General features: G+C 42.1%; 1 protein-coding gene across 1 annotated transcript; it reads left to right on the forward strand.

Annotated features, from left to right (window-relative positions):
* The first annotated feature begins 2602 nt into the window (after positions 1–2602).
* Positions 2603–24952, forward strand: TNFSF11 (TNF superfamily member 11). Its single transcript, XM_086611841.1, has 5 exons — positions 2603–2824; positions 10672–10839; positions 17518–17563; positions 17646–17744; positions 24531–24952. Exons 1-5 carry the CDS (start codon positions 2603–2605, stop codon positions 24950–24952), a joined length of 957 nt encoding a protein of 318 aa, XP_086467967.1.
* Positions 24953–26631: the final 1679 nt, after the last annotated feature.

The following is a 26631-nucleotide window of genomic DNA, read 5'->3' on the forward strand; positions in this document are numbered from 1 at the left end:
CCAGTTAAAAGGCTAGTATCACTCAGGCACACAGGTCAGACGTAATGTTTCCCTGGGGTGGCATAACACTGATAATTTCTGATCTAGGTGGTCCTGCTCAGGCAGGGGGATTAGACTAGATGATCCTTTGAGGTCCCTTCCAATCCCTAACATTCTGTGATTCTGTGATTCTGTAATATGAAGGATGGTGCCAGTAAAAGGATAGTTGATGAAGGAGTGATCAGGAGGAAGCATGTTTTTCTGGAGAAAGCTGCTTTCATATGTAACAAGGTGTTTAAAGATGGTATCTGCAGATCCTCATAGCTTTTCAATGAAAGTCTCCTTGGGTTTGCTTCTGTAAGAATCTAGAAGAGAACATTAAAGTCTAAAGTTGGTGAAAGAAGAGTTTACACAATTTAAAAGAAGAGTTTACATGATTTTTTCCTTCTTCATTAAGAAGAGATTTGAGCTTCAAGATAAAAAAACAGAAGTATTTCTTGAGTTTCTTCTCATATGAAAGCACCAAAAATCATCTGCTAGCATCACTGATATTATCCTAACTTTTCCTTTATCAATTGTTTAATAACTAATTGGTGACAGGATTGTAAAAACTATGTAGACTCTTAAAAAAAAACAGTTGTATCTTTCAAAAAATTATTTCACTGTTATTCCTCTCCTGAAAAAAATTGGTTTTGTAGACCAACGTAAAATTCACTCAGGGGTGTTCAGCTCAGTATTATGTGATACTATTTTCATGGTTATTTTACAGGGAAAGGTGGCTACTTTACCTTCATTTTGTTTTCAGACAAGTTGAGACACACTTAGAGAAACAATACCTCAAATTCTCTACAGACCACAATTCTACCAATGTTTCCGAGCATAAATGAGAGCATTTGGAAAGAAGAGATAGGGGTGGGCATTCAAGGTTGGGGTATTGCTCCATGACTTCCTGGTGGGCGATGTTGGGAAGCAGGTGCTCACACGATCATTTCTCGGATGTGTCTCATTGTTGGTGAAGTAATTGTTATTGCACTATTTGGGTCCAGTGTTAAATGTTACCCGCTTATTTTGATAGTAATTTGTTACATGGTGGTTTGGTGTATTTCAGACAGTTTCCTTTAATTCGTTGGAGCACGTAATCATGTCTGGTTCAGTCAACCTCTTTGGGAGGTAAAGTTTCTCAGTTTCTTAGATTAGGCAGATCTAAACAGGATATTCAGTCATGTATCAAGAGTCGAAAATTAGACTGTTTTTCTACAGTCAAAATGACCTACCTGGTTCTGTGTCATTCTCCCATGTTCTTCAAAGCATGAATTGGACTTAAACTCATTCGCTTTTATGTCTGGACCATTTCTCCATTGAATTTTACAGGGTTACAGACCTAATATACCTGCACCACCTTAGAAACAAGCATTTTCATAGGATTTAGGAGAACGCTTTCTGCAAAGTGGACTAGTCAGGCACATAAGATGGATCTACCAAAGAGGCAGTCACACCTCCAAAAGTGTAGATAAAATAACAAGCAAAAGTCCAGAGGGAGGAAAGACTACATGGAGGCAGGAAAGATCATAAATAGCAAGTGATCTAAATGAGCAAGTATATGAAGGGGAGACTTGACCCAAACGGGACCTCCAGAGGACCATGCTACAAACTGTAGCATGATTTTACGAGGAAGAGGTTTTGGTATTGAATGCAAGCTGAGGCACGGGAAGTGCAGGAAGATTTTGTTCCGAATGAAGCATTTGGAAACACCTCTGTAGCAGACCGGTTGCGTGAGAGGCGATGGGGAGGCTCTGGTCTGGTTTCAGCGGCATCCGATTGTCAGCACAGCTTTCTGCCATTCCTTCACCTGAGTCTTTTAAAAGGACTCTGAACTCCGTGTCCTGTTTTGGACAGCTCAAGTCACCACCATTCGTGCTCGTTTTAGGGTGGCCTGGATGAGGAGTGAGTTAAGACACGGAGAAGTTGTCAGGCTTTTGGTCCCCCGAGGACCTGGACACACCAAAGAAGCCAGAGGATGGCCGAGAGGTCTCACCCGGGGTGCGTGCCGCTTCCAGGTACCCCGGGATCTGAGGGAAAAGAACCTTCCAAACGCGACCACGGGCTCAGAGAGCCCTGGGCTGCCGGGTGCACCACAAACCTGCGCGGGGACACGGGTGAGGAGGGGGCGAGGGGTCGGCGGGAGGCGGGAACCAGCCGCGGCAGGGCTGCCTGAGCTTCGTTCACTCGCGGTGCGGCGGAGGCGAAGAGCTCGGCTCGGCGAGAAGGAGCAGCGCTCACCCGCGATCGCTGGGCGGCCGGCCCGGCAGCGGAGGCCGGGGCTCCGGGGGCAGGGGCAGGGGCAGGGGCAGGGGCAGGGGCGGGCCCGACCCGGCCCGACCCTCCCGCCGCGGGCCGGCCTCCGCTCGGGTAGGGGAGGCGAGGAGGGGGCGGTGATGGTGTGTGTGTGGCGGTGGCGGGAAGGGGGGAGGCAGCGGCACGCCGCCGGGGGGCTGATCGGCCGCGCAGTTTATAAGAGGTGCCCGGCCGGGGCGGCGGGGTTGTTTGCCGAGGCTGGGGAACTCCGCGGAGCTGCTGGCCGCTTGTGGAGCCGTCCGAGCGGTGCGGAGCTGCCCGCGGCGCGATGCGGCGCGCCAGCCGAGACTACACCAAGTACTTGCGCGGCTCCGAGGAGCTGGGCAGCGGCGCCGCCCACGACAGTGCCCCGCCGCCGCCGCCGCCGCCGCCGCTGCCGGCCCACCCGCACTCGCCGCCCGCCTCCCGCTCCCTCCTCGCCGCCCTCGTCCTCTTGGGGCTGGGGCAGGTGGTCTGCAGCGTCGCCCTCTTTCTCTACTTTCGAGCTCAGGTAAGCGGCTCTGTTGGCGCCCGGAGGCGGCGGCGGGGTGAAGGTGAGGAGTTCGGCGCGGCGGCCCCTTCCCGCCTTCGCCGCCGGCGTTGGGCGCCGGCAGCCGCGCTGTGAGGGAGCGGCCGGGCAGGGCGGGAAGGGCCCAGGCCTTTCGGGAGAGGCGAAGGTGCTCGCGTCGGTGGGATTGAGGAGATTGATTAAAGAAAGGGCAGAGAACAACTTTTTCTGGCTCTGAAGTTGGCTCGGCGTTGAGAGGGCGTCAGGCTGGAGGGCAGCCGGGACCCTGCCCAGCCTGCGCTATCCGCTGGTGGCTGGAGCGGCTCAGCCTGAGATGTTCTGGGTGGTGCTGTGGCCTAATGGCGTGTGTTGAGGTACAGAGTTTGTCAGCCGGGTCAGGTGTGAGGGGTCCCCGACTCGCGAAGCAGCTTAATGATCCTTCACCTGAGGTCTCGGGGGGCTTTGGTTTTTAACGATCAGCTTGCAGTTATTCACCAGAGAGCGGTTTGATGAGGCAGTCTTTGGCTGCCATAAATGTTTCACCAGCAGGAGAGACGTCTTTAAGGATAAAAAAAAAAAAAAAAAAGCCACCGCACACCACCACTTGGGATCGTTTGTCCTTCAGACTGCCCAGAGGCACTACCAGAGCGGGGTCCGTGCGTTGGTGGGCATCAGCCGGAGGTGCCTGCTGTAGCTCAGGAGCTGGTACCCGCTGTAGCTCAGGCCACAAGCCTGCCAGGGGATGGATGGTGCTTCAGAAGAAGTGGCGGTGCGCACAGAAGGGAGCACAGGAAGGCATCGCTGTGGGGAAGATGAGGTGACGAGCGGTTTGGCTTTCAGAGAGAAGAGGAGCCCGCTTCTTGGAAACGGCTCGGCTGGCTGGCTGGATTCACTCGCTGCTGCATCTTTTACCCTGCACGGCTGAGCCCTCTCGGAGGAAGTGGGGGGCTGCTGGCTGGTTGCTTCTCGGGGCTAGGTGTTAGCTTTCTGCTAGGCTTTTTCGTCGGATGCCGATTAGTTCTGTTAATACAGGTCTCACTGCCTTCATGGAAGTGGTGCTTCTGTTGTGTGTACTTTTCATTTGAAGTCAGTGGGGAGTGGAAACCTATTTCTTTCGGTTTACTTTCTAGGTAGATGTGCTTGATCTTGATCAAGTCTGCAGTAGCAGACTGGATTTCTTCACAAAGTGCGTTCTGAAAACAGATGTTGCACAAGTATATACCCACTTGAACAGATGAATGACTTTCAAATATACAGTAACGCTGCTGATCGTTGTGCAAACCAATTCGTATTTTCTTACCGACAATGGCTTCGTGTTTGCCATTTTTACAAAAACAAAATGGAACGGTAATACAGTACTTAGTTATTCATATCCTGTATGCTTCAGAAGTGTGACATTTAATATTCTGCAACTTATTGTAAAGTAGCTTAAAGCTACTCGTTTGCTTGACAGTGATGTAAATTAATGCCTACTTCAACTTGCGGCAAGAGAAATGTTTTTCAGTCCAGATCTGCATGAACTTGAAAAGACATCTTTGTCAAAACGTAGCTCACAGAAATGAACAGCTATATATTTACTAGTAGACTAGACAGTCATTGCAATCAAAACAACACCCTATATTTCCATTCTCTTTACCTTCCACCCCCTTAATAAGTACTCATTCCGATAGGTTCATGTCAGTGCTTCACATATGCCTAACAAAGGGTAAAAAGAACTTTCTTACCATAATGACTATTTTTCTTCTGCTTCCTTGTTTTAAAAAATTGCATAGTCTGGGTATAATTCTGCATTTGGCAGCGTAATTCTCTTGCGAGTTTCTTGTTCCTGTAGATTTGGAGTAATGCTGTTGGATGGAGTCCTTTATAAACGTGAGCTTCCGAAACATCTAAAAGAGCTGATATAGCTAGATGTATACTTGACTGAAGTAATTGCCTGAAAAATTTCTAATGGAGGAAATGTCTTCTTTGCCATCACTGAAAATTAGAATAATAAATATAAATTTGAAGTGAATACATCATTCACAATAATAAGATATGGTAATCCATATTTGTTCACCAATTTCTTATCGTGAAATAAGATAGATGGAAAAATATAGTAGGTCTTGCAGAAATTAAGTCTTATTTAACTATCTTACAGATTGTTTTATTTATATGGAACATGATCCAACCTCTTTCTTTTGAAAAGATTGCTGTCAAATTTAGTTGTATTAAACTATCTAAATTTGTACTTTTAATAGCAAAACTTAAGTATTGTGCTGTATTTTGTTAAAATAATCAGCAGCTAATAATAGGAGCTGTGCATCAAAAGATTTGAATTGTTTGGTAGCTGAATTAACGAAATGTGAATTTGACTGTATAGGCTAATATTAAGAAATTGTATGTTTTACAGACTTTTTAAAACTCTGCCTAAGAGGCTGAGCAAACTCTGACTCAGTTTTACCATACGCATTTTATCTGTATTTGCATAAAATCATTTGAGCTGGATCATGAAACAATATAAGCTGAGACAATAGTTGAGGTTTTGGTTTTTCCTTAGTTTTGTTTATTTTGTGGCTTGAGCATTTTGAATTTCACAAGACACATAACTAAGACTGACACTAGGTTTTCACGGGTAAACACATGTTTGTGGCCGAGAAATAATGCAACGCAATGCATTTGAGACAATGAGCTGGTTTATCTGAAAAATAAAGAAAAAACTAAGAATTTCATTTTACCAATATTCTGGTAATAGTGTTCTGGAATATAAAAACATTAAGATGTTCTGGTTTTTCTTTTTGGACCATCTTCAGCAATGTACTGAATCATAGAATCATAGAATGGTTAGGGTTGGAAGGGACCTCAAAGATCATCTAGTTCCAGTCCCCCTGCCATGGGCAGGGACACCCTCCACTACATCAGGTTGCCCAAAGCCTCATCCATCCTGGCCTTGAACACTTCCATGGATGGGGCATCTACAGCTTCTCTGGGCAACCTGTTCCAGTGCCTCACCACCCTCTGAGTGAAAAATTTCTTCCTTATATCCAATCTAAATCTTATATCTAATCTAATAATTGAAAGCCATTGCCCCTTGTCCTATAAATCCAAGAAAGTAAGCACTAGCAAAATGTATTGGTCTTAAGTGTTTATTTTGCTTATACTTCATAAGGAATATTTGCTTATGATCAGTGAAAATGCCATGTAAAGTTAGTTAGATATTCGAAGCAGCTGGAGATCATCATGTAATAGAGACTCATGCACAACATAAGGTGAGAGGACAAAGTATTTTATTGAACTTTCACTGGTAAATGCCAAAGTATAGTCCCCAAAAGCTGTGCTTTTAACCTTTTATTTCTTGCCCGTTTTCTTAATGTACTCAGATCATAAAAGAGTAGGAATTTGGTCTAACACTGGCTGAACTGGACGGCAGTGGAACAAGCTGGAAGTGCTCCAGACATGGGGGCTGGATGTCTAACTTCCACAGTTTAACCTAGAACCCCAAGATTTTCTGTTTTCCCATTAAAAAAAGAAGTAATCTGTACAAATGTTAAGTATTGTACCATACTGAAGAATTCACACTTGGATAGATGAGGACCTGGAAGTCAGATTTTTATTGTCATTCCATGCATCTGTGGAACTCTGACTTTCATTACAGTGTATTTTTAAACAATTGCCTTTCAGGCTTCATCTAAAGTTTCATGACTAACCGAAAAGAGCTTGTTGGGGATCATTAGCACTTCTTGGAAGCCTGGAAGAACCCCTTCTTGGTGGTTAAGAAAGATCATGGAACGCAAAGTGGTATTTGATAATCTAGAAATTGGTTTTAAGTTTGAAAACAAGTGCAAGTATAAACGTTAATATTTATTGTAAGCAGTAAGTACAGAGTGTGATACTGTAACATTGCATAATTCAGATAATATTTAATAGCTAAAGGTGGCCGGAATGTAATCTATCTTTTAAAATCAAAGTGAATCTTTTTAACGTTGGAAAAATTGGTTCTTAATCCTGTAAATTCATCTGGTCTCACCCATGATGCTGGAGTTCATTTTGGTTGCTCTGAGTTAGGTGTAAAGAGTTCAGAGATGCAACTAAATGATGAGAGATACTGAAAATCAAGGGGCACTGAAAGATTTGATCTGATTCCCATGGTCAGGCACATAGCAGTAGCACAGGAAAAATAAGCTAGACACTAAATAGGTTAATTCCTCTAGGGTATTTAGCTTACTTAACGTGTTATAAAGCTTTCTCCAATATTTTTCTTTGCATCTTGATGTTTCTTCCAGGTATTAAGTCTTTAGGACTTCATGCTGAAGGTCTCTGTGCCTTGCAAGTTACCAAGCTGCTTCCTGTAGACCATTCCGGTATTTCGTCTGGCTCTTTAGAAGCTCTTCTCGAAACATGTCCTTGAAAGTTTTTCTGTGCATCATTTCTTGCCCACAGTTTTGGTCTCAGTGCTTGATAATGTCTGTTTACAGCCATGGCAGTTCAGTACATGTTCTTCATAAAGACAGAAGCTGGAGGATTTCTGAGAAGGCCTTTTCAGACAAGTGAGCTAATTTCCATGGTTGAATGTGGTGAAGACTAGGTATTCTTTGAAAAAGGTAAGGGCAGTCAGGTAGGTTAGCTAGTCCGAAGATCAGAGCTTCCCCTTCTGCAACACTGAATCTGGAAGAGACTTGCCGTTTGTCAGGGTGGGCTGCACAGCTTTCAGCACTGAAGCTATCAGTGACAGTGTTTCCATTAAGCCTTCAAGCTTTTAGCTGCAGGTGCAGAGATGTCGATTTTCTGTCTTAAGCCTTCAGCAGATAAACTATGATCTGAGTAAGTGCTTCTGTACTATCTGCTGTTGCCGTTCTGGCACAGTGTTGTGTGTCACATTTGACTGATGGCTGATGGTGATAGCTGGAAGTCTATGCTACGCATGGCTTGCCATTTTGGACACTCAGGCCCTTAGAAATTTCATGATCTTCATGTTGTAAAACCTAGTTTTCTTGTCTGTTTTTCAGAAGATGTGTTTAAATAAAGAGGGGATTGGACTAGATGATCCTTTGAGGTCCCTTCCAATCCCTAACATTCTGTGATTCTGTGTGAAATCCAAAACTGGGATAGTAGTCTCTCACTAGTAAAATTGCTGATAAAAATGAGTATCAACTGGCAGTTGCTTTCTGTCTTCTATCCTAATGTGTGTGTGGAGGAGGGAAGAGACATCCGGATCCTGTTGAAGAACCTGGTTCCCTCAGTTCTCTAACAATTCCAGCGTAGGAGGCTCCATCTGGAATAATGAGTCCCTTTTTGAGTCCCTCAGTACCAGAGGCATATCAATAAACTGGAGAGAGTCCAGCAGAAGTCCGCTGTGGGACTGTAGTGTATCAGAAATGGAGAACTGGATTCCTCGAACCTTAAAAAGAATGGACTAAGGTGAGGGAAACAAATCACTGTTTTTAGCTACCTGATGATGGAGCCACGCTCTTCAGAAGTGCCCAGCAAAACCAAGAGGCGCAGTCATAAATTGCAGCAAGGTGAACTGTAGCTGGACATCAAACCATTTTTTTTTTTACACAATTAAAGTGGTTAAATTGTAGAACAGTTTGCCCGGAGAGACTGAAAGTCTCCATCAATGGAAATTCCACAAAGCTTGTCTAGGCAAGGTCTTGACCTACCTGACCTAAGTTACAAGTTGGCCCTGCTTCAGGCAAGGGGCTGGACTAGAGACCTCCAGAAGTAACTTCCAACCCAGGTCGTTCTGTGTTAGCTGCTTTTTAGCAGCTGTTGGTAAACATTTTGTGCTTCATTTTTTTTTCTTTGTTTACAATTGGTTTTCTGACTTATGGATGCTAGTGGAATACATGGAGAGAGATGCTCTTAGGGTGTAGTTTTACAGACATTAAAGCTAGTGCTACCTTCTTGCTCTTTCATTCCTGTGCTTGTCCCTGTACTAGCACTTATGTACAAGCACTTATGTTACCTGGAGTGAGTTGATTTCAGGGTGCTAATCTTTCAGGAAGTTAAATGAGCAAAAATTCCTCTCAGGTTATTGATTTAGAAGAGGAGACTGAGAACCAGGAATTAAATTTTATGGTGAAGAAGATGAGAGCACAGAGGTGCTGGTTTAGATCAGCTTAAGCAGTTAATGGGGCTGCGCTGCAGCAGCTGACTGCAGAATTCATTAGTGTAGTTTTGAGTGCTTAAATTCATAGAGCTGTAGTGGCTATACACAGATTTTCTTTTGAATTCAGCTGTGTCAGGCCACCTCAGGAAGATGTTACTGCCTCCAAGCCATTCTGTAACTCATCTCTACTTCTCTACTCAAAGCATTGGCGTCCTTTGATCTTCAGGTGAACCTTTTCTGACCTGTTTCATTCCAAATCTGCAGGGACAAATGAGACAGCTAAACAGATCATGGGGGCTGACGTAGGTCTGAACGCATCAGGCAAACAGCTCGAATCTGGAGACTTCAGCAGAAGGATGGTGATGGAGGAGGCAGCACTTGGTGTTGCCATCTGTGCAACAAATGTTTCTCTGCAGCGTTTGCCTGTTGGATGGCTGCCTGACTGGTGTAGACTTAAATTTGCTTCTGTAGTCCTAATCTTATGGTTTTGAGTTAACTTGGTTCTTTTTTGGGGTTCGTGTCAACAAATGATGTAACATGTTTGATTCACTCTGGCTGTTTCATATTCTGCAAAATTTCCTTTTGATGATCTGTTTTGTTCAGTGCTGTGTTAAACGAAACTGAACACTGGTCAGGCACTCTCCGTAATGTCTTGGCATTCCGTCATTGTGATTACAAATAATGTATTAGCTTCTGTAATTCTCGGATAAAATTGTTCCTTCCACTTTACGCAGAAAGATAGAAGCAAGTGTTCTTTATTAGACCAGCTGATATAGTTAGAGAGTTTAGGCAAGGTTTTGAGTGCACAAACCCTTCTTCAAGCCTGAAGTAAAAGTGGAATAAATACCAGTTGAGAACAATTTCTGGGAGTCTAAGGCCGGCTCTGAAAGATAGTTGTTAGTATCTCTTGAGTGTAAAGAATATGGAGTGTTGGGAGAGAGGGTGGAATGGTTTAAATAAATGTTTTTATGCCAATAAACTCGGCCAAGGCACAATCCTAATCCTTGGAATATCCTTCCAATTTATCTAACTGATAGAATTCAGGGAGTTTTCTGAACTTACAGTTTAAAAGTATATTTGATTCCATGGCAAAGACTGATTGCTAAAAATATCCTGCAGATAGTCTAGATTTACCAGTCTTTGTCCCATGAAGCAGAAGTGTTTTGTGGTACAATTTTATCATCTTTTAGTCTTTCTGAATTTGTGCTGTCTTACTAGGTGTCTGTTTCATGCAGCAATATCTCTTACCCACAACATAGTTTCAGTGATAACTGGTTTCTCTTCTTCTGTTTCTCCTCTTGAAAATGATGTGCTAGATGTTGTACATGCTTTCTCCAAGTTCCTCTACTTGGAATTTGTGTGTCATCTTGCAAACTATGGTTTTCACGGATAGGATGTCTGTGTATGTTGCCTGCTATAAGAATTGTGATATTGCACTGAGTGGTCAAAAAATGGAATTCAGGATTATTGATTTTACTGTAAAAGTGTGATTTATCTTTAACTTTTGGAAGTCAGAGATCCAGTCTAAGTTAATGAGCTAGTAAGCTTCAGAAGATAATTCATTCTCCTATCTCTCGCACTTGTGGAATGAAACAAACCTCCATGTGGGGAACTTATCTTTTAATTGTTTACAATGACAATTTAGATATAAACTTAGGTAGATGTTAAACTTTTAGGTGGTGGAAAATTCTCCCTGACTTAAGCGTTCTTAACGTCTCTTGGACAGACACTTAGAACTGTGGTTGTGCTTATGTTTTTGTTTCAGATGGACCCTACTAGAATTTCAAAAGAACATGCACACTGTGTCAGAACACTTTTTGGACATCAAGAAAATACAGATTTGCATGATACATCCTTTGAAAATCAAGAAGCGAAGTTAATGCCAGAATCATGTAGAAGCATGAAACAGGCACTCCAAAGAGCTGTGCAGAAGGTAAGTGACAGACAGACTGTGTTCCTTTAGTTTGTGCTCTTGTTGAACTTAAAACAATTTTTCCAACATCTGTATTTGGAGGTAAGTTCTAGAAAGTGTTTTCTGATGTTTGAATAATACCTGAAGTTACATCCAAGATCATATTGTGTTTGCCCTTGAACCTGGTAGTGGTTAACCAATTCTATATTCAAACACATTTTTTTTGTTTTTTAAGAAAGGAAGACTTGAAGTTGCACTGCTAAAACTATTATTGCAGTTAGTTGACTGGATATTCTGACATTTGGATGGGCCTGAATGGTAGTCGTTTATCCTAATATTTACATAGGTTTGCCAACATTTTGGATGTTCGTATGAAAGGACAGTTCTACGTTTTTTCAAAGCTATCTTCCTGACAAGATTCTCCCAAGTCAAGATCATCAACAAGCAAAACATCTCCTGAAAGACAGAGGAGATAACATTTGCTCTTGTTTCTTACTCTTTCTGCAACCCCAAATGAGGGGCAGTATCTCCTTTTTCTTTTTGCTCACTTTGCCAGTTCTCTGTTCTGTGCAGACCATTCCCACACTGGCAGAAGAGCTACTTTGCCATAGCATGATAACCAGGCAGTCTTTACCCAGCAGTTGAGAATGACAGCTTGTTCCCAAATACAAATGACAAAAGTAGTCGTCAGCTAAAGAAATCAGCCCTAATGAAGAAGCCAAGGCAAGCTGGATATATGTCACAGTCACTTCTTACTGCAATTACTGCCTTTGATCTCTTTGCATGTTCATGATAGTGTTTAGTGCTAATTATGGGCTCTTTAAAAGCTGAATGTCTGCTATGGTATTTGGTTTTCTTGGCTTACCAGGTCCATTATGCTTCTTCACATCTGCATAAGACTGTCAGTTTTTCATAAAGGATACTACATTAGATTTGAGCTGAACTCACGTACACTTTACAGAGGGAACTGTACTTGAGTTAATTATATGGTACTTTAATTTTACTAATGCGTGCTTTTAACGAGTGCCCTGAGCAACAGATCTTTTTGTGAAAAAACTTAAAGAAACCTAGGAGTTCATGTCTTGTCCCATTTCCTAGCTGCCTTCTTGAAAAGCTTAAGGAAAAAAAAAAGTTAACTCTGTAGGATTAGTTCTGTCTTCCAGCATTTTATGGGCTGTCTCACTACACCTACTTCTGTGTTCTGTGTGCTGATACTAGACTGCTTGTTCATGCAGCTCCCATGACAGAGTAAGGAGCTTGTTACAGTAAGTGGGTGGGAAGTCCTGTATTCTGGTCATTTGCTGCTGGTTACTCAACAAAGGCATCGGCTTTAGTTGAGGCTACGTATCCTGCCGTTCTGGATGGAGGTTAAATGCTGCAAAGTCTGTGGCCAAGATAAGTAGTGAGTAGGGATAACTTTTTTGGCTGATGACTGTTAGGTTGAGATCAATAAAATCTCCTTTGCCAGAGTAATCAGACTCTGAATTTCCTTTGAATGCAACAGAATGTATTAAGCAGCTGGGTCAGTGTTCTGGATGCTTTGTCATCTTATACTGATGACAGAGAAAAATAGGAAAATGCTTGCCTGGGGCCACATTTGCATCTTTTCGGTGTAACAGAGAAGTGAAAGGAACAGTGTTAAGGCAAAATTATACTTTATCATATTCTGTAAGCTCTGCCTTGCATTGTCTCTGCTACGGTGAAGGGCAGAGATGCATCTGAATCTTACTTCCAGTTGTGCTAGTCCTTTACATATGGGAATGCAACTAATGGGACTAGAAAGAGGTTTACTGTCATCTGTGCTTCCTTCACGTTCTTGAAGGAGAATCTAACCTCTGTGTGTTTTAAGAACCAGTATCCTTATTTGAATTGGCAGCATGTTAAGTCACTGAAATGGAACACTTCAAAAATACCGTTTAAGTTTTGTAATTTTTCAATATTTTGTCTTTTGCAATTCAGGCTGTTCAGGAAATGAAAATAGACAACTTGCTTTTGCTCAGGTTTATGGTCTGGTTACAGCTTTGAGCTTACTGCACTGGCTCTCATCTGTTTTCTTTGCACACCTGTAGAGCTACTGCTTAAATCTAAAGCAGGGATTGACATTGAAAATGAAAGTGCTCTTATGAAAACCAGTGTAGTAGGGCTGCAAGGTTGGGACTAGAAATATTTGTCTCCTGAAAAAATAATAAAGATTTTCTTTTAATCAGAATCTAATGGTGAATTCCTTAACATATTCTGGGATAAAAATACTGCTAAGGGAGCAGCTTACTCCAGTAGAAAGCACATTTTCAGTATTGCATATAAACTTTCAAGCAGACAAATAATATACTTTCCTAGCTTGTCTGTTTGCTTAATTTTTTTACATGTAACCCTAAAACCTTTTCGGCAGTCCAGATGCACTAACCACAGTTCTTATGAAGTCTGTTATGAGCCTGAAGTGGAAAGGACTACAAACATATCTTGGGTCAATTCATAAGTAACTTTTCTTGGCAGCACTCCCAGCTTCTAGCAGCTTAGGCATAAGCTAGTCTACCACATGGCAACAGAGTACTTTGCTAGACCTCCAGGGCAGCACTTAGAGATCTATATACTTAGCAGACATTTAAAGTGCACATAGTTATGGACAAAGTCAAGATTTCATGAGTGATTGGTGTAAGTTGTTAAAATTTCACAGTTTCCAGCCTATAACCTTACATGCCTTTTTTCTGCAAGAAATACACTAGTCATTTGGATAGAGATTGTAGTGCTGATCGCTAAACTATCCTCTGATGAATATTGGTTCATTTACTTTCTATTTCACTTCCTCACTGATCAGCATTCTTCAAATTGATGAATTTCTGGCAAGATAATCAGATACTTCTTCCTGGTATTAGCTGAAATTAAAGCGCTCAGGTAGTAGAAGAAACAAGTGCATACAGGAGCTTTAAGATCACAGCTGAAGCAATACATGAATGTCCAGAAGGGTTCTCTTCTGATTGATCTCAAGGCTACATATAGCTGTTCAAATAGATACTGAGATATTGTAAAAGCCAAAGGAGAGGAAAAACTGTTCACAGATGTCACGTGTTCAGATGTAGCCTTGTCTCTGCATCCTCAACATTGGACCTAACTAGAAGAGTTGTTTTTGTTTTGAAGATGCTGAGATGCTAAGGATTAAAACCTACAGCCTGCTGTGGATGAGGAAAGAGCAGTTCCCGACTTCCCAGGCACCTAAAGCATCATTTTAGCTTTTAAAATGTGGAAGTTTTGCAGCTTCCCAATGGCCTCTTAAATTTTTTTGGATGAAAGAAGACACGTTTTTCATTTTTTGTGACTGACTGCCTGTCTGTCGTTTAAACAGTACGTGTAAGAAGGAGGTTGGAATGTGGAAGCAGGCCAGCAGAGTTGACTTGGTGGGCAGCGAGCGAATGACGCAAAGGTGTACAAGTGCAGCTTATTGTAAGATTAACAGAGTGGTGTGATTTTTGTGTACAGTTTCCCTAAAAATAACAGCTTGGTAGCACACATGTTTCTGTGGGTGGCAGTCTTAAGAGAAGTCACTGGTAATATTTTGTCAGCAGTTCTCGTGTCGTTATTGCAGTGTCTTAGTGATAGGTTCTGTTGAGCCGTTTCTGCTTTATTAATGGTAGTGTACTTTGTGATCAGGTGTGAGATGCTTAAAGACATTCGGGTGCTAAAGAATGCAGTTGATACTTTACAGATTTGGAAAATCCTAGCTCTTAATTCCTTGCAGTAAGAATACCAGGGGATTTTTATAATCCCACTCAGAGGCCATCTTTAGACATCTGGATATCATCTTCAGACATCCACTGAAAAATGTGATCCTTCAGGGTCAGAAGCAAGTACATGCTAAAATGCTTTTCTAAGGTAGGTTGTGTATCAGCGCCTTGGAACTGTAGAAACATGAAGTAAAAAATCAAGAGAAGTGTTGAACTGCTTATTCTTCAGGAGGAAACCTGCAGCTTCATCTCGGTTATCTAGGGACTAGTTCATGTATTTCAGCTTCCTTTTGGAAGCCTGGGCAGCAGAACAGAAAGGAATATCAAGGTTTTGTGGGGCTGGTCAGAATGCAGTAAAGAACTTGATGCTAGTCCAGTGTTTGGAGAAATTGGCCAATGGGGGATTTCTGTCTTCTGGCCACAGGCTAGCCACTTCTAATCCAATGACAAGCATACAGAAGAGTCAATGAACATGAGCCAATCTCCCGCTTTTCTCAGTGTCTTAGTGTTGGGCTTACGCTTATAATCTCCCTTTTGTTGTAATGACACTTGCATTCCTAACTGCATAGTAGCATAACTTCAAGAGAAGTACAGGAGAGTGTTCCTGTCAGAGAGAGACGCTCCTAGGAGACAGGAAAGTGGGCTCAAGACCATCAGGACGAGGAGAGCTGTGGACTCCAGCCTTCCTAGGTAGCTGTTCTGCCTTACCAAGTGACAACGTTGCAGCCAAACAGCACCACCACCAGTTAGAATGCAAGCAGCTCAGACCTCATTTCTTGAGGACCACAGCCTTTCTGCCTGGAAGATGAGCTGAGTCAGGCTGCTAGACCTCAGAAGGTGAGCCACCCAGCTGCACAAGGTAAAGCATCTTTGGAAATGTGCAGAAGCAGAGCTCTATACTCCTGAGAAAATTGTAGGTCAAGAGGAGAATAGCAGTTGGCCAGTTCAGGGACTTCAGGGGCTGTGCAGTTAGCAACCACGCGACTTTTTTTTAGTAACAGTACCTTTTAGATAAAAGGAGATAAAAATGTACATAGCTCTTTTTCAATCTGCCCAGTAGGCTCTACAGGCAAGGACATTTTCACATCCCCTAGAACGGAAGGATACGAAAGTAGACTCCGCATCTGTGAAGTTCCCAATAAGAAAGCAAGAAAACAAAGGAGTTTCCCCTTTCTAGGGAAAGGGTTGGGAGTTCGTGTGGTGCAGTAATCTCTGAGAGTGGGGTCCATCTCCCAAATTCATTTACCTTAAGTCTTGTTCTCTTCAGAGGCTTTTGCCACTTTTCTCAGTACCTAGTACTTGCAGTTTTCTGTTGTCTTCCTACTTCTGATGAAGTTAAAGAGCTCAAGTGTGGTTAGAGGCTGATGCTGGTATGCAGCTCCTAGAATTGAACTTCATTTTCGTGCTCCTAGAACTGCCATTGAAATAAGCAGATCAGAGAGAGGAAGTGAATGTAAATGGGGGAGGTGGACATGAGTTTTGCTTCTTTTGAAGTTGTGATTCTTCTGCTTTTCTTCTCGTCTCTACAGCAGAAAACATCTTAATGATTCTTATCTACAAAATCAGCGTATCTCTGCTGAAGTATTACGCTTTGATAGTCATACTACAACTTCTCTACTGCTGTGGCTTTTAATTTTGGTTTAACATTTAAACACCTACGGAAAGTGAGAGTAATAAATGCACTGGCTAAGATGTTAGAGATTTCACTGTGGCTGCAAAATTAAATAGAAGCAGGACTTTAGGTGTTTTCAAAGCAGGATTTCAAATTCTAATACACTGCAGTGATTGAGAGCACCGTGGAACATTGCTGATCTGGCCAAATCGGACACATATTTCATATACATGGTATTGAATCAGACAAACAGCAATGCGTGTGACATAAAGACAAAACACAGGACCACTTTTAGGTTTCAGAGATGAGATACAATTTGCTGTTTTCAGCAAAATGTTTCCTTTTACTAAACATCTTGATGGCTCCATGGTATGAGGTATTCTGAATAACAAGAAGAATAATACCCCTGTTTTTTAAAAAACAGAGCTGAAGAGAGTAATGGAGGAACCGGGGACAGAACTAAGAGTCAGTCCAGGCTTGTAACAAGAACAAGCTGCTTAGATTTTTGAAAACTGCTATTTGTATGGTTTTTTTCAAGAGGAAAATAGGAAAATAGATGTGGATTATTAAAAGCAAGGCTTTTTGTGGCGACTGATGTCTGTTACTTGAGCTCTTCTTGGTTTGGGGAAACATGGGTTTCATACCTGTCAAAATTCATCTGCAGTTTTGAAGAATGCATACTTCCAAACTCTAGCACACAGTCCATTTGGCCCAGTACAGATGCGAAAGATGCTTAATCCTTCAGTTCCTACAAACTTTGTTAGAAATGAGCCCTGATTATAAAACCTTTGTAGTCTTGCAGCCTTCCCTGATGGTAGTCAAGTGTGAGGGGTGGAGATTTTGTTTTACCTCATCCCTTACCTCATTACAAATGAAATTCAAAGCTTCGCTTTCCTTAGTTGATCGTGTGATTACACACTAGTCCCTATGCAGAACTCTTGTTATCTTTTGACCCTAAGCAATTAAATCAGTTCATAAACTCCATCATTTTATGTGACGCATTCTTAGCAATCATCATTCCATTATAGTTAGAGAAGTATTCCAAGTGCAATAAGCAGGAAAGGTTGTAAATGTCCTGTCACAATTACTTCAATAAAGAGTGCAGTGATCATACACGCCATCATTCCTATCCACCATTATCAGATGTGTTGGACAGAGGAAGTAATTTGACCGTGGCAGCTAAACTGTGTGTCCATGTTATACCTCAGGTAAACATGAGAATATATATCCAGACATCTGAATATACTGTAGATAGAACAGTCCCCACATATACATACACTCACAGTGTTGTAATTGTGCAAACTACCTGCAACACACAATATTACAAAACCAAGACAACATCAAAGTAATGTCTCTTTCTCATTTCAGGAAGTCCAGCGTGTCATGGGAAGAACACCACCAAGACCAGAAAAAGGTAGGTGCTGGTTTATGAATAAGAAATATTTTAGTTCAACTAAACTTGTATTTCTGAGGTAATGCAATTCTTTTCTCTCTAGCTGCAATGGAGGCGTTAGGAATGGATCTGTACAAGAGAAACAAACCTGAGAAGCAGCCTTTTGCCCATCTCATTATCGATGATAAGAATATTCCATCTGGTAAGTTCAGTTTTAAGTGAATAGTTCCAATGCTACTATAAAGGTATTAAACAGTGAAGTATATGAAAATAGTTTAGCAGTACCAGCAACAGACTGGGATTTCAGAAATGCCTTTTGATAATGAGAATAAATTGGATGTGTTAAAGGATTTCAGAGGCAGCGGAGGTAATATTAACAAGAGGATAGATCCTCTTGTGTCAGTCTGTTATGTGCTGAATGGCCTCCATTTCAAGTGATCAGCTTTCATGATCAAGTTCTGAGGGCTTGTCCTGCCTCTTTGTGCTGTCTTCAGGTGAGGAATGAAGATATGCATTGAATGCTCTTCTCTGAAGTTTGTTTTCTTTGGCTAGTAAGGCTCATCTGGAGTTCTTCACTCACACTATATATCAACTATAGGTATACGTACACACAGATTTATGTATACATACACATATACATACCAGAATATACCAGCACAAAGATTGGCTAGAATCCAGATGTAGCAGGTTTGAAGATGTTTCCCTTCCATTGAGTCTAAGATTTTTTTTTTGTCCTGTTGTCAGATGAAGAAATGTGTTGTTTTCTGTTGTAAAATTCAAGAATCATAGAATGGTTTGGATTGGAAGGGACCTTACAGATCAGCTAATTCCAAACACCCTGCCATGGGCAGGGACATGTTTTACTAGATCAGGTTGTACAAAGCCTCATCCAGCCTGGCCTTGAACACTTCCAGGGATGGGGCATTCACATCTTCTCAGGGCAACCTGTTCCAGTCCTTCACTCTTCTCAATGCAAAAAATTTCTTCCTTAGATCTAATCTAAATCTACCCTCTTTCTCTTTCAAGCAATTGCCCCTTGTCCTGTCACTTACACTCTTGTAAAAAATCCCTCTCCAGCTTTTTTGTAGGCCCCCTTTAAGTACTGGAAGGCTGCTCTAAGGTCACCCCAGAGTCTTCTCTTCTCCAGGCTGAACAACTCCAATTCTCTCAGTCTGTCTTCACAGGCGAGGTGCTCCAGCCCTCAGATCATTTTTGTGCCCCTCCTCTGGACCTGCTCCAACAGCTCCATGTACTTCTTGTTCTGGGGACCCCAGAGCTAAACCCAGTACTGCAGGTGGGGTCTCACGAGAGCAGAGTAGAGGGGCAGAATCACCTCCCTCGACCTGCTGGCCACACTTCTTTTGATGCAGCCCAGGATATGGTTGGCTTTCTGGGCTGCCAGCGCACATTGCCAGCTGCTGTTAAGCTTCTCATCAACCAACACCCCCACATCCTTCTCCTCAGGGCTGCTCTCAATCCATTCTCCACCCAGCCTGTATATGTGCTTAGGATTGCCCCGACCCATGTGCGGGACCTTTCACTTGGTCTTGTTGAACTTCATGAGGTTTGCACAGGCCCACCTCTCAAGCCTGTCAAGAGCCCTCTGGACGGCATCCCTTCCCTCCAGCGTGTCAACCACACCACACAGCTTGGTGTCATCTGCAAACTTGCTGAGGGTGCACTCGATCCCACTGTCCATGTCACTGATAAAGATGTTAAACAGTGCCAGTCCCAGTACTGACCCCTGAGGAACACCACTTGTCACTGGTCTCCACTTGGACATCGAGTCGTTGACCACAACTCTTTGAGTGCGACCATCCAGCCAATTCCTTATCCACCGAGTGGTCCATCCATCAAAACCATGTCTCTCTAATTTAGAAACAAGGATGTTGTGTGGCACAGTGTCAAATGCTTTGCACAAGTCCATGTAACTCCTGTCAGTTGCTTTTCCCTTATCCACCAACGTTGTAACCCCATCATAAAAGGATGTTTTATGTCCACCTATTCAACCCTTCACAGCAACACTGGTTTTGTGTGCTTAAGTGTAATCAGGTCTGTACTGAGTGACACAGCATTTGTCTTCGGGGTGAGAGTGGATCTGAAAGCTGAGAATCTTGTATGAATACATAACACACATGCATGTCAGGTGCCCATCGGTGTAAGAGCTTGCCATAAAGGAAGGAGAACTTTGAACTGCAGTCCCAATGTTGTTGTTGTAACTTGCCTGCTGGTTCCCTGCCCTCTGCGGGTACATTGCACTCTTATAATGTAGGGCTGAATTAAAGTGTTTCCTTCTGCTAATGGCATGATGAAAAGGTTTTGTCATATTCCAGTCATTATGTTGCAGGGCTGGTACAGACTTTTTCACATCAAGACTCTCAGGACCCTACTGAGGTTCAGACATGCCAAAGCTTTGTCTGTCTGCATTGATCTAGTCCAGTAACAGGAAGATCAAAGATCATAGCATTGTACTCTGAGCAACAGGGTTTCTGGTCAGTGTGTTGACTTGGATGCAGTGTGTTCCTGAGTAGGGGAAAAAAAAATGTTCCTATGGCTTTTATCTGCCCCTATGGTGAGAGGATGGCATTTTTTTTTCTTGCCAGAGCTCTTATTCTCTACCCACAGGTATCTTTAGATGACTTTGGGAATATCCTTACTAGTACAATATGAGGGCACAAAACATGAGTCTGCCTTGGAACACTCTCCAGAGGAAAAGATTCATTCCTACAATTTTAAGATCTGTTACTACTGTTTCCTTTTTTGCCCTGGAGCACTGTCAGTTGAGATTTTTTTCTCTATAGAAGTAAACCAGAGTTTATTCTGAAGCTAACAGAATCTGAAGATAGGAGATGGTATTGATCACCACTGTCTTCTTCCTCTGAAGATGTGTATGTTCTGCAGTGCTGAACTCCTTGTTAATTAAGCTTTGTGCATTGCTTTCCTGTTTTATGTAACCAAACCAAAGGGGAATGCTGTGTTGAGGCTTGAGATCTGGTATTTCAGCAGCTTGCGTAGTAATACCTTGCTCTTGCTCTATTTAAAGACAAAGCACATCTGTACACAAGAGGTTAGCTTCTTTTCTGGAAGGACAGGATTTTTTTTTCACCCTTCAAGGGTATTGGCATTGCCAAGATCCAGAGCTTTACAAGCAGAGAGGTTAAGCAGCTTGTCAGATGACAGTCAGAACTTCTGCAAGCTTTCTTAGCTCAAATGCCTCCTGACAAGCTGCTATTTCAATGAGATTTTGGCTTTTGACATAGGTCAATAGTAGAAGATGCAGTATCAGTATCAGTCATAGAGTTTTGTCTTTGGAAGGATTCAATTAATTTGCTAATCGTAGAGACAAATCACTTGTATCTACAGAAGTGGAGTGTGTCAGTATCACACTTTGTGAAATCCACCTTTTCCTGTGGGGAATTTATTTACTATCTGGATGTTGCTGTAAACTGTATTTTTATCAGGGCTAGCAGCTAATAATTTTTACTGTTATGCATCACTGCATCAGCCTTCTAGAGAGTGATGTAGCACATCTGTGGGTAGTGGCAAGGGAGGCGTTGCTCTTGCTTGCTTTTTCACTTTTTTTTTTTTAAGAGCATAGGCTGCTGGAACTCTCAGAAGTACAGTGCCTGTGGCAACAAGCTGCTTTGTTTCTCCTTGGAGCAGATGAGCCCCTTACCACTGTGATGAGTTGGGCATACTCGCTTCTGACCTGGCACATAAGGCTTCTGCCTCTTTGGAAGAGCATTGCCAGGATGTTAATCATGAGTACAGCTTCTGTGGTCCTTGTGGGCATTGCGGCAGCGAGGGGCTGCATCCTTATGGATAGCTGGAACCCTGAACCTACTGGTTGTGAGGCACTTGAGTATCGTGCTCACCGGTATGAGGCAGTACCTACTTGGCTTGGTGGCATAGAGGTTAATGACAGGCATAAAGGATGAAGAATTTGCCTGAGGGTCACCAGGAGTTTTTCTCTCCCATCCTGTTTCCCCTGACTGCAAAAGGCAATTCCTGTTTTCTTTCCCTACATGTCTGAAATCCTTCTAAATTGTTTTATGCCATCCATGAGTCTGGACAGATCTGTGCTTAGTATTTTAAGGTTCTCTACTGTCGTCAGTCTGACCCAAAATAAACAATGTCAGGAAAAAAAATAAATCAGTCTTCATCACTGTCAAACAGGATTTTATTTTAAGTAGTTTGCCTCTGAACACCCTTCATGAAGGGGTCCTGACCAATATCTGCGACGGAACATCTTCCTTTTACCTGGTTCATAATAATATCAGGCCCCAAATGGACTTTTGCAGCTGGGAGGAGTGTGAGGGAGGGAGAAAATAACCCTTCCCAGATCTTGGTGTCCCCACTCATCATTTGCCTGCAGAAGCCATAGTGGTTTGGCTTGCTGCATGTATTTTTTAGGTTTGCTGCCTTAGGTTAAAGCTGGATGCTTGCTGGTTGCTTTTTACCAGAGCTCACTATAAATGCTACCTAGGTTTTAAATGAAAACAGTGAATTTTGGTTTATAAATTGATGACAGAAATTAGTCACAGTTTAAAGGAGAAAATCATGAAACAGAAATAAATATAATGTTAAAGACATTGTTTGGGATGTGAATCGATACCTTTAGCTGTCTAAGGAAATGCCGTAGTATTCTGAGCTACAGGTATTCACAGCTACAGGTTGGGCTTATCTGTCCTTTGCCTCCAAACCAGTTTTTCAGAGCAAACACTGCTTTGGTCCTTCCCTCAGGCTTTATTTATACCTGAAAGCTACTAGGATGCAAACAAATTATCAATACAGGGCTACTTTCTTCTCTATTCCCATCCCGTCATCTTCCTTCTTACTAATTGATTTTGTTGAAACTCATTTCTATTAGTCTTAGTTCATGCTCACAGATACCCAAGACATTGTTTTGATTTGTCAATTTGTCTTCAGTTAACGGAAAAACGTTGTATTATCTTGACTTTCTAAATGCTTTTTACCATGCCCGGAAGGTTGTTTTACTCATTATCTCTCTGACTCTTCCTTCTCTGTCAACATAACTTACTTTGTGCTATTTTTTTCATGACTCCATAGTAAATTTTATCACAGAGGATACTGTATTGCAGCATTTCTGACTGTCCAATGGCTTGGGTTATATTTCAGAGTTTCTAATATATGGACAGCTGATTTGGCACTTGTATGCTCCAGTTTTGTCCTCCGCCTGTGCTTTGGGGTACTGAATGTTTTGTTGTCTCCAAATTTGGGTGTATTACCACCAGAAGTGCTGAGAGCCTGCTCGCTCCTTCCGTTAAAAGTTGTATGCCACAGCTCCTACCAGTGCATCTTTGTGCTGTGCTGCTGGCTGTGACATGCCTCTTCTGAAGCTCTGAAATGTGGCAAAACTCCCATCTGCCTCAGTTAATACAATCATAGCATTATAGTTTAGATTGAAAGGGCCTTCCAAAAATTATCTAGGCTAATCCCCTGCTCAAAACAGATAGGGTCATCTTCCATCATCTCTCAGCTTGTCCCTCCGCCTGACCATGGATGAATGGTGCATATTCCCCGCAACACCAAAACAGTGTGAACACTGTTCACCCCTCTCAACGTCTTAATTGCAAGTGACTGTGGCACCTGGTTTCTCTCTTCCCCTTCTTTAGCAGAGAATCATGTGTTCCCACTGAGAATTTCTTCAAAATTGCTACTTGATTAAGACTGGCAGCTAAAAAGTTTACTTGCCAAAGAAATAAAATCTGCCTAGCAACTACCCAGTGTGCCACCAGTCAGGCACAGCTTGCCCGCACGCCTTTTTGTTCTGTCACATGTGTACGTTCCTGTCCCATATCTCTGATGTGCCTCTCCTCCAATCCAAGCAGTGATTTCTTGCTTGTTCTCCTCATCTGGAAGGTATGCCAGCCTCCTTGGGGCAGTATTTCTGGCAGGCTTAACACTGTGCAAAACAAGTTCTACAACTTCCTCAGTGTTCCTCCCCAGTGCTTCAGAAGTGTACTCTGGTACCTCTATCTCAGCATCTCCTGCAGGTGAATAATTCCAGGCTGAGAGACTTAAGATCTTAGTGTCGCTTCCAATTAAATGATGGTTTTCAGAAGTTTTTTTGAGGCGCTGCACTGAAGGCTGCTTCTCTATGATTTTTGCCTGTGTAATTTCTACCTGGCTGTACTGGAGCCGTAGGGGAGCAACTATTTATGATCTGCCTTTGACAGCCTGCACTTTGCTCAAGTCTTCGTGGAAGAACGCCAGAAGCTCTTTGTTCTGTCCGACTATTAAAGTATTCCTTTCACATGCAGAAGTTGCTTGCCCTTGGCAGTTAGGGAAGACTCATAGCTCTCAAATTCCCCTGTCCCTACTTCCCCTCATATCTTTCTGCACAAACAAATCCAGGAGGCATCTTTTTAACTAATCAAATATACCTGGGGCTTTTCCCCAGCACACTTGTGAACACTGGTGGTTCTGGGGCATGCCTTGAATACATACTTGGAGAGGGCACTGAACTCTGCCATATGCCATGGAAATTTTGGTGGGAATAGATTGTTTTGGTTTGATGTTGGGAGAATAATTAGTTATTCCTTGCAAACACTTACAAGATGAAAACTGATAACAAGATTTGCTCTTTTTCCATTAGTAACTTTTATTTTCACGTTAATCTCAAGTATTTGTTAATTTAATAGAGATTTAGGTGGAATGCAATTTCTACACAGAGCTGGTGGCACGATTGCTTAGCATAATGAAACTATTGGCCGAGTAAATGTTTTGTACCATGGTCCAGCAGATGTTCTGGTGGGATGGCAGGCAGCTATAAATAGCAAGCCAGATATGGCAGTACATGATGAAAAAAGGGAACTTCTTATGAATTTTTATCATAATTGTCTAATATTTGCTTTAGTGTATATAACTGTAGTTGCTATTGATTCTAAAAACCTGGAGATTGCTTTCTAACTGTTGAGTTTTGTTAAATGTTTATAATTATTTTTTTTTCTCCCCCTCTCTTCAGGAACTCGCAAAGTGAACCTCACATCCTGGCATCATGACAAAGGCCAGGCAAACTTATCAAACATGACATTCAATGACGGAAAGCTAATTGTTAATCAAGATGGATTTTACTACCTTTACGCCAACATTTGTTTTAGACATCATGAAACTTCAGGAAACCTGACTAAAAGAGGGCTTCAGCTGATGGTATATATGACTAAGACAAACCTTAAAATAAGGCGCTCTGATGTGTTGATGAAGGGAGGAAGCACCAAATACTGGTCAGGGAATTCAGAATTTCATTTTTACTCTGTAAACGTAGGAGGGTTTTTTAAATTAAAATCTGGTGAAATGATAAGTATCCAGGTATCAAACCCGTTGCTACTGGATTCATCGCAAGAAGCAACTTATTTTGGGGCGTTTAAAGTAAGGGATTTAGATTGAATCTGTCTTTAGCGTGCTGAAGATCGTTGAGGGTTTTAGTGGTCCAGAAACAACTTGAAGACGGAACTGAAAATCTTTTGCGACCCAATTGCACCTGTATAAGCCATATATCCCTAAAAGACACGTTTTTGCCCTGTGCTGACTCCAGCGGGAGTCCCACAAATGCATAGAAGGGCAAAATTACATAGTTCTCCTGATTCAGTCTCTTACAGCAGTTTTACTTCGTACGTCTCCACTGCCTTCAGTAGAGCCATTACGACTTTTACATTGGCGTAGCTGAAATCAGAGCAAGTAGTACTATTGAACTTCTGCTTCCAAGTTCTGCTCTGGCTTTTTAACCTGTGCTACTCTCACCGGTTTGGGCGCAAGCATAGATAGGGCAGGACAAAACTTGTCTCCCAGCTTGAATTTAGGGCTCGGTTTTGCTTGGGGTTGAGTGTTCTGACCCTAAGACAGCAAAGATTATGAAAGTATGACTCATCCTATTGCCTTTGATGCGGTTTTTCACTTGCTTAGTTAAGCCTGTTCTTGCTTTGCTGGATTAGGGTTGGAGAGCTCAGGCCGTGGCAGAAATGAGTTGCAGAACACCTAAACGGTTCAACTTAAGTTTTTACCTGATTGAAAGGGCTGTTCCAGGAAGAAGGGAGATCATCTGGGCTTGCAGTTCTAAAAGGTTAATTACAGGTCATTTTTATTGCTGTTGCACAGTGAATTGCAAATATAGACTGCCAAAATACGGTGTGCCTTTAAAGTATTACGTTGTGCCAGAACCTGCAAAGACGTTTTTTAGACAAAAAGTATGTATTTTTATATTCTGTAATATCTAAAGTTATATTTCAGGTGTAATGTTTTGTGTAAAGAAAAAAAATATGTAAATTATATTGTCCTATAGTATTTGATACAAAATATTTAAAATCTCTTGCTGTTTGTATATTTAATGTTTTAAACTGTTTTTAATGTACAGACATGTTAAACTAGTGCACTTTTTAATCCCAATGGGAAAAATTGCAGCTAAAAGAGGTTGTTTGCAATTAGCAAATGTAATATATATCTTTGTTGTTTTTAACTTAATAGATTTCTCTTAAACTTGTCAGTATCATTGGAAGGGAGAGGGAAATCACACCAATGTCATGAATAATTACACCAGAATGCTGGTCACTGGGTGCCTTTCAAACCTGGCGGGTAATTGGCGTTACAAAGCTGGCATTACCTAAAAAACAAAACAAAAAAATATTAAAAAAATTAGTACGTAATAAGCCACAGAAATGTATTAGGGGTATTTATAGTTACTGAACAGGCATGTTTTCCTACAACAAGATCTGCAAGTTGTAAATTCCACAATCGAGTGATGACATTTTTTAGCTTAGTTTCCTGAAAAAAGTGAAGCTTATGTCATTGCGTTGCCTGTCCTTGTCTCCCCCTTGTAGCTTCTGAAACTCTGCACGCCTCCGCCAGATTTGGCAGATGAATGGTGGCATTAAGAGATATTCTTGCAGGTTTTATGGGAACAGGCAGCTGAGAACAACTCAGCCCTTACACATTATTTGTCAGTGGCTGGCCACTGCGCATCTTAGCCGACAAGTTAATACGGGGAGACTCCTAGCTAGCTGCAACACGAGTTGTCGCTTGTAGAGTTGCTTGGCCAAAAGAAGTAAGTGGATGGAATCCGAGGGTGACGT

This window comes from Tauraco erythrolophus, chromosome 1 (assembly GCF_009769465.1).
Source record: "Tauraco erythrolophus isolate bTauEry1 chromosome 1, bTauEry1.pri, whole genome shotgun sequence".
Taxonomy (NCBI): Eukaryota; Metazoa; Chordata; class Aves; order Musophagiformes; family Musophagidae; genus Tauraco; species Tauraco erythrolophus.

Bases quoted from the DNA above. Each gene is read 5' to 3' on its own strand.
- TNFSF11 (XM_086611841.1), top strand. From the start codon at position 2,603: ATGCGGCGCGCCAGCCGAGACTACACCAAGTACTTGCGCGGCTCCGAG. The intron at 2,825-10,671 runs GTAAGCGGCTCT...TTTTTGTTTCAG, and splicing joins TTCTCTACTTTCGAGCTCAG to ATGGACCCTACTAGAATTTC. The intron at 17,745-24,530 runs GTAAGTTCAGTT...CCCTCTCTTCAG, and splicing joins TGATAAGAATATTCCATCTG to GAACTCGCAAAGTGAACCTC.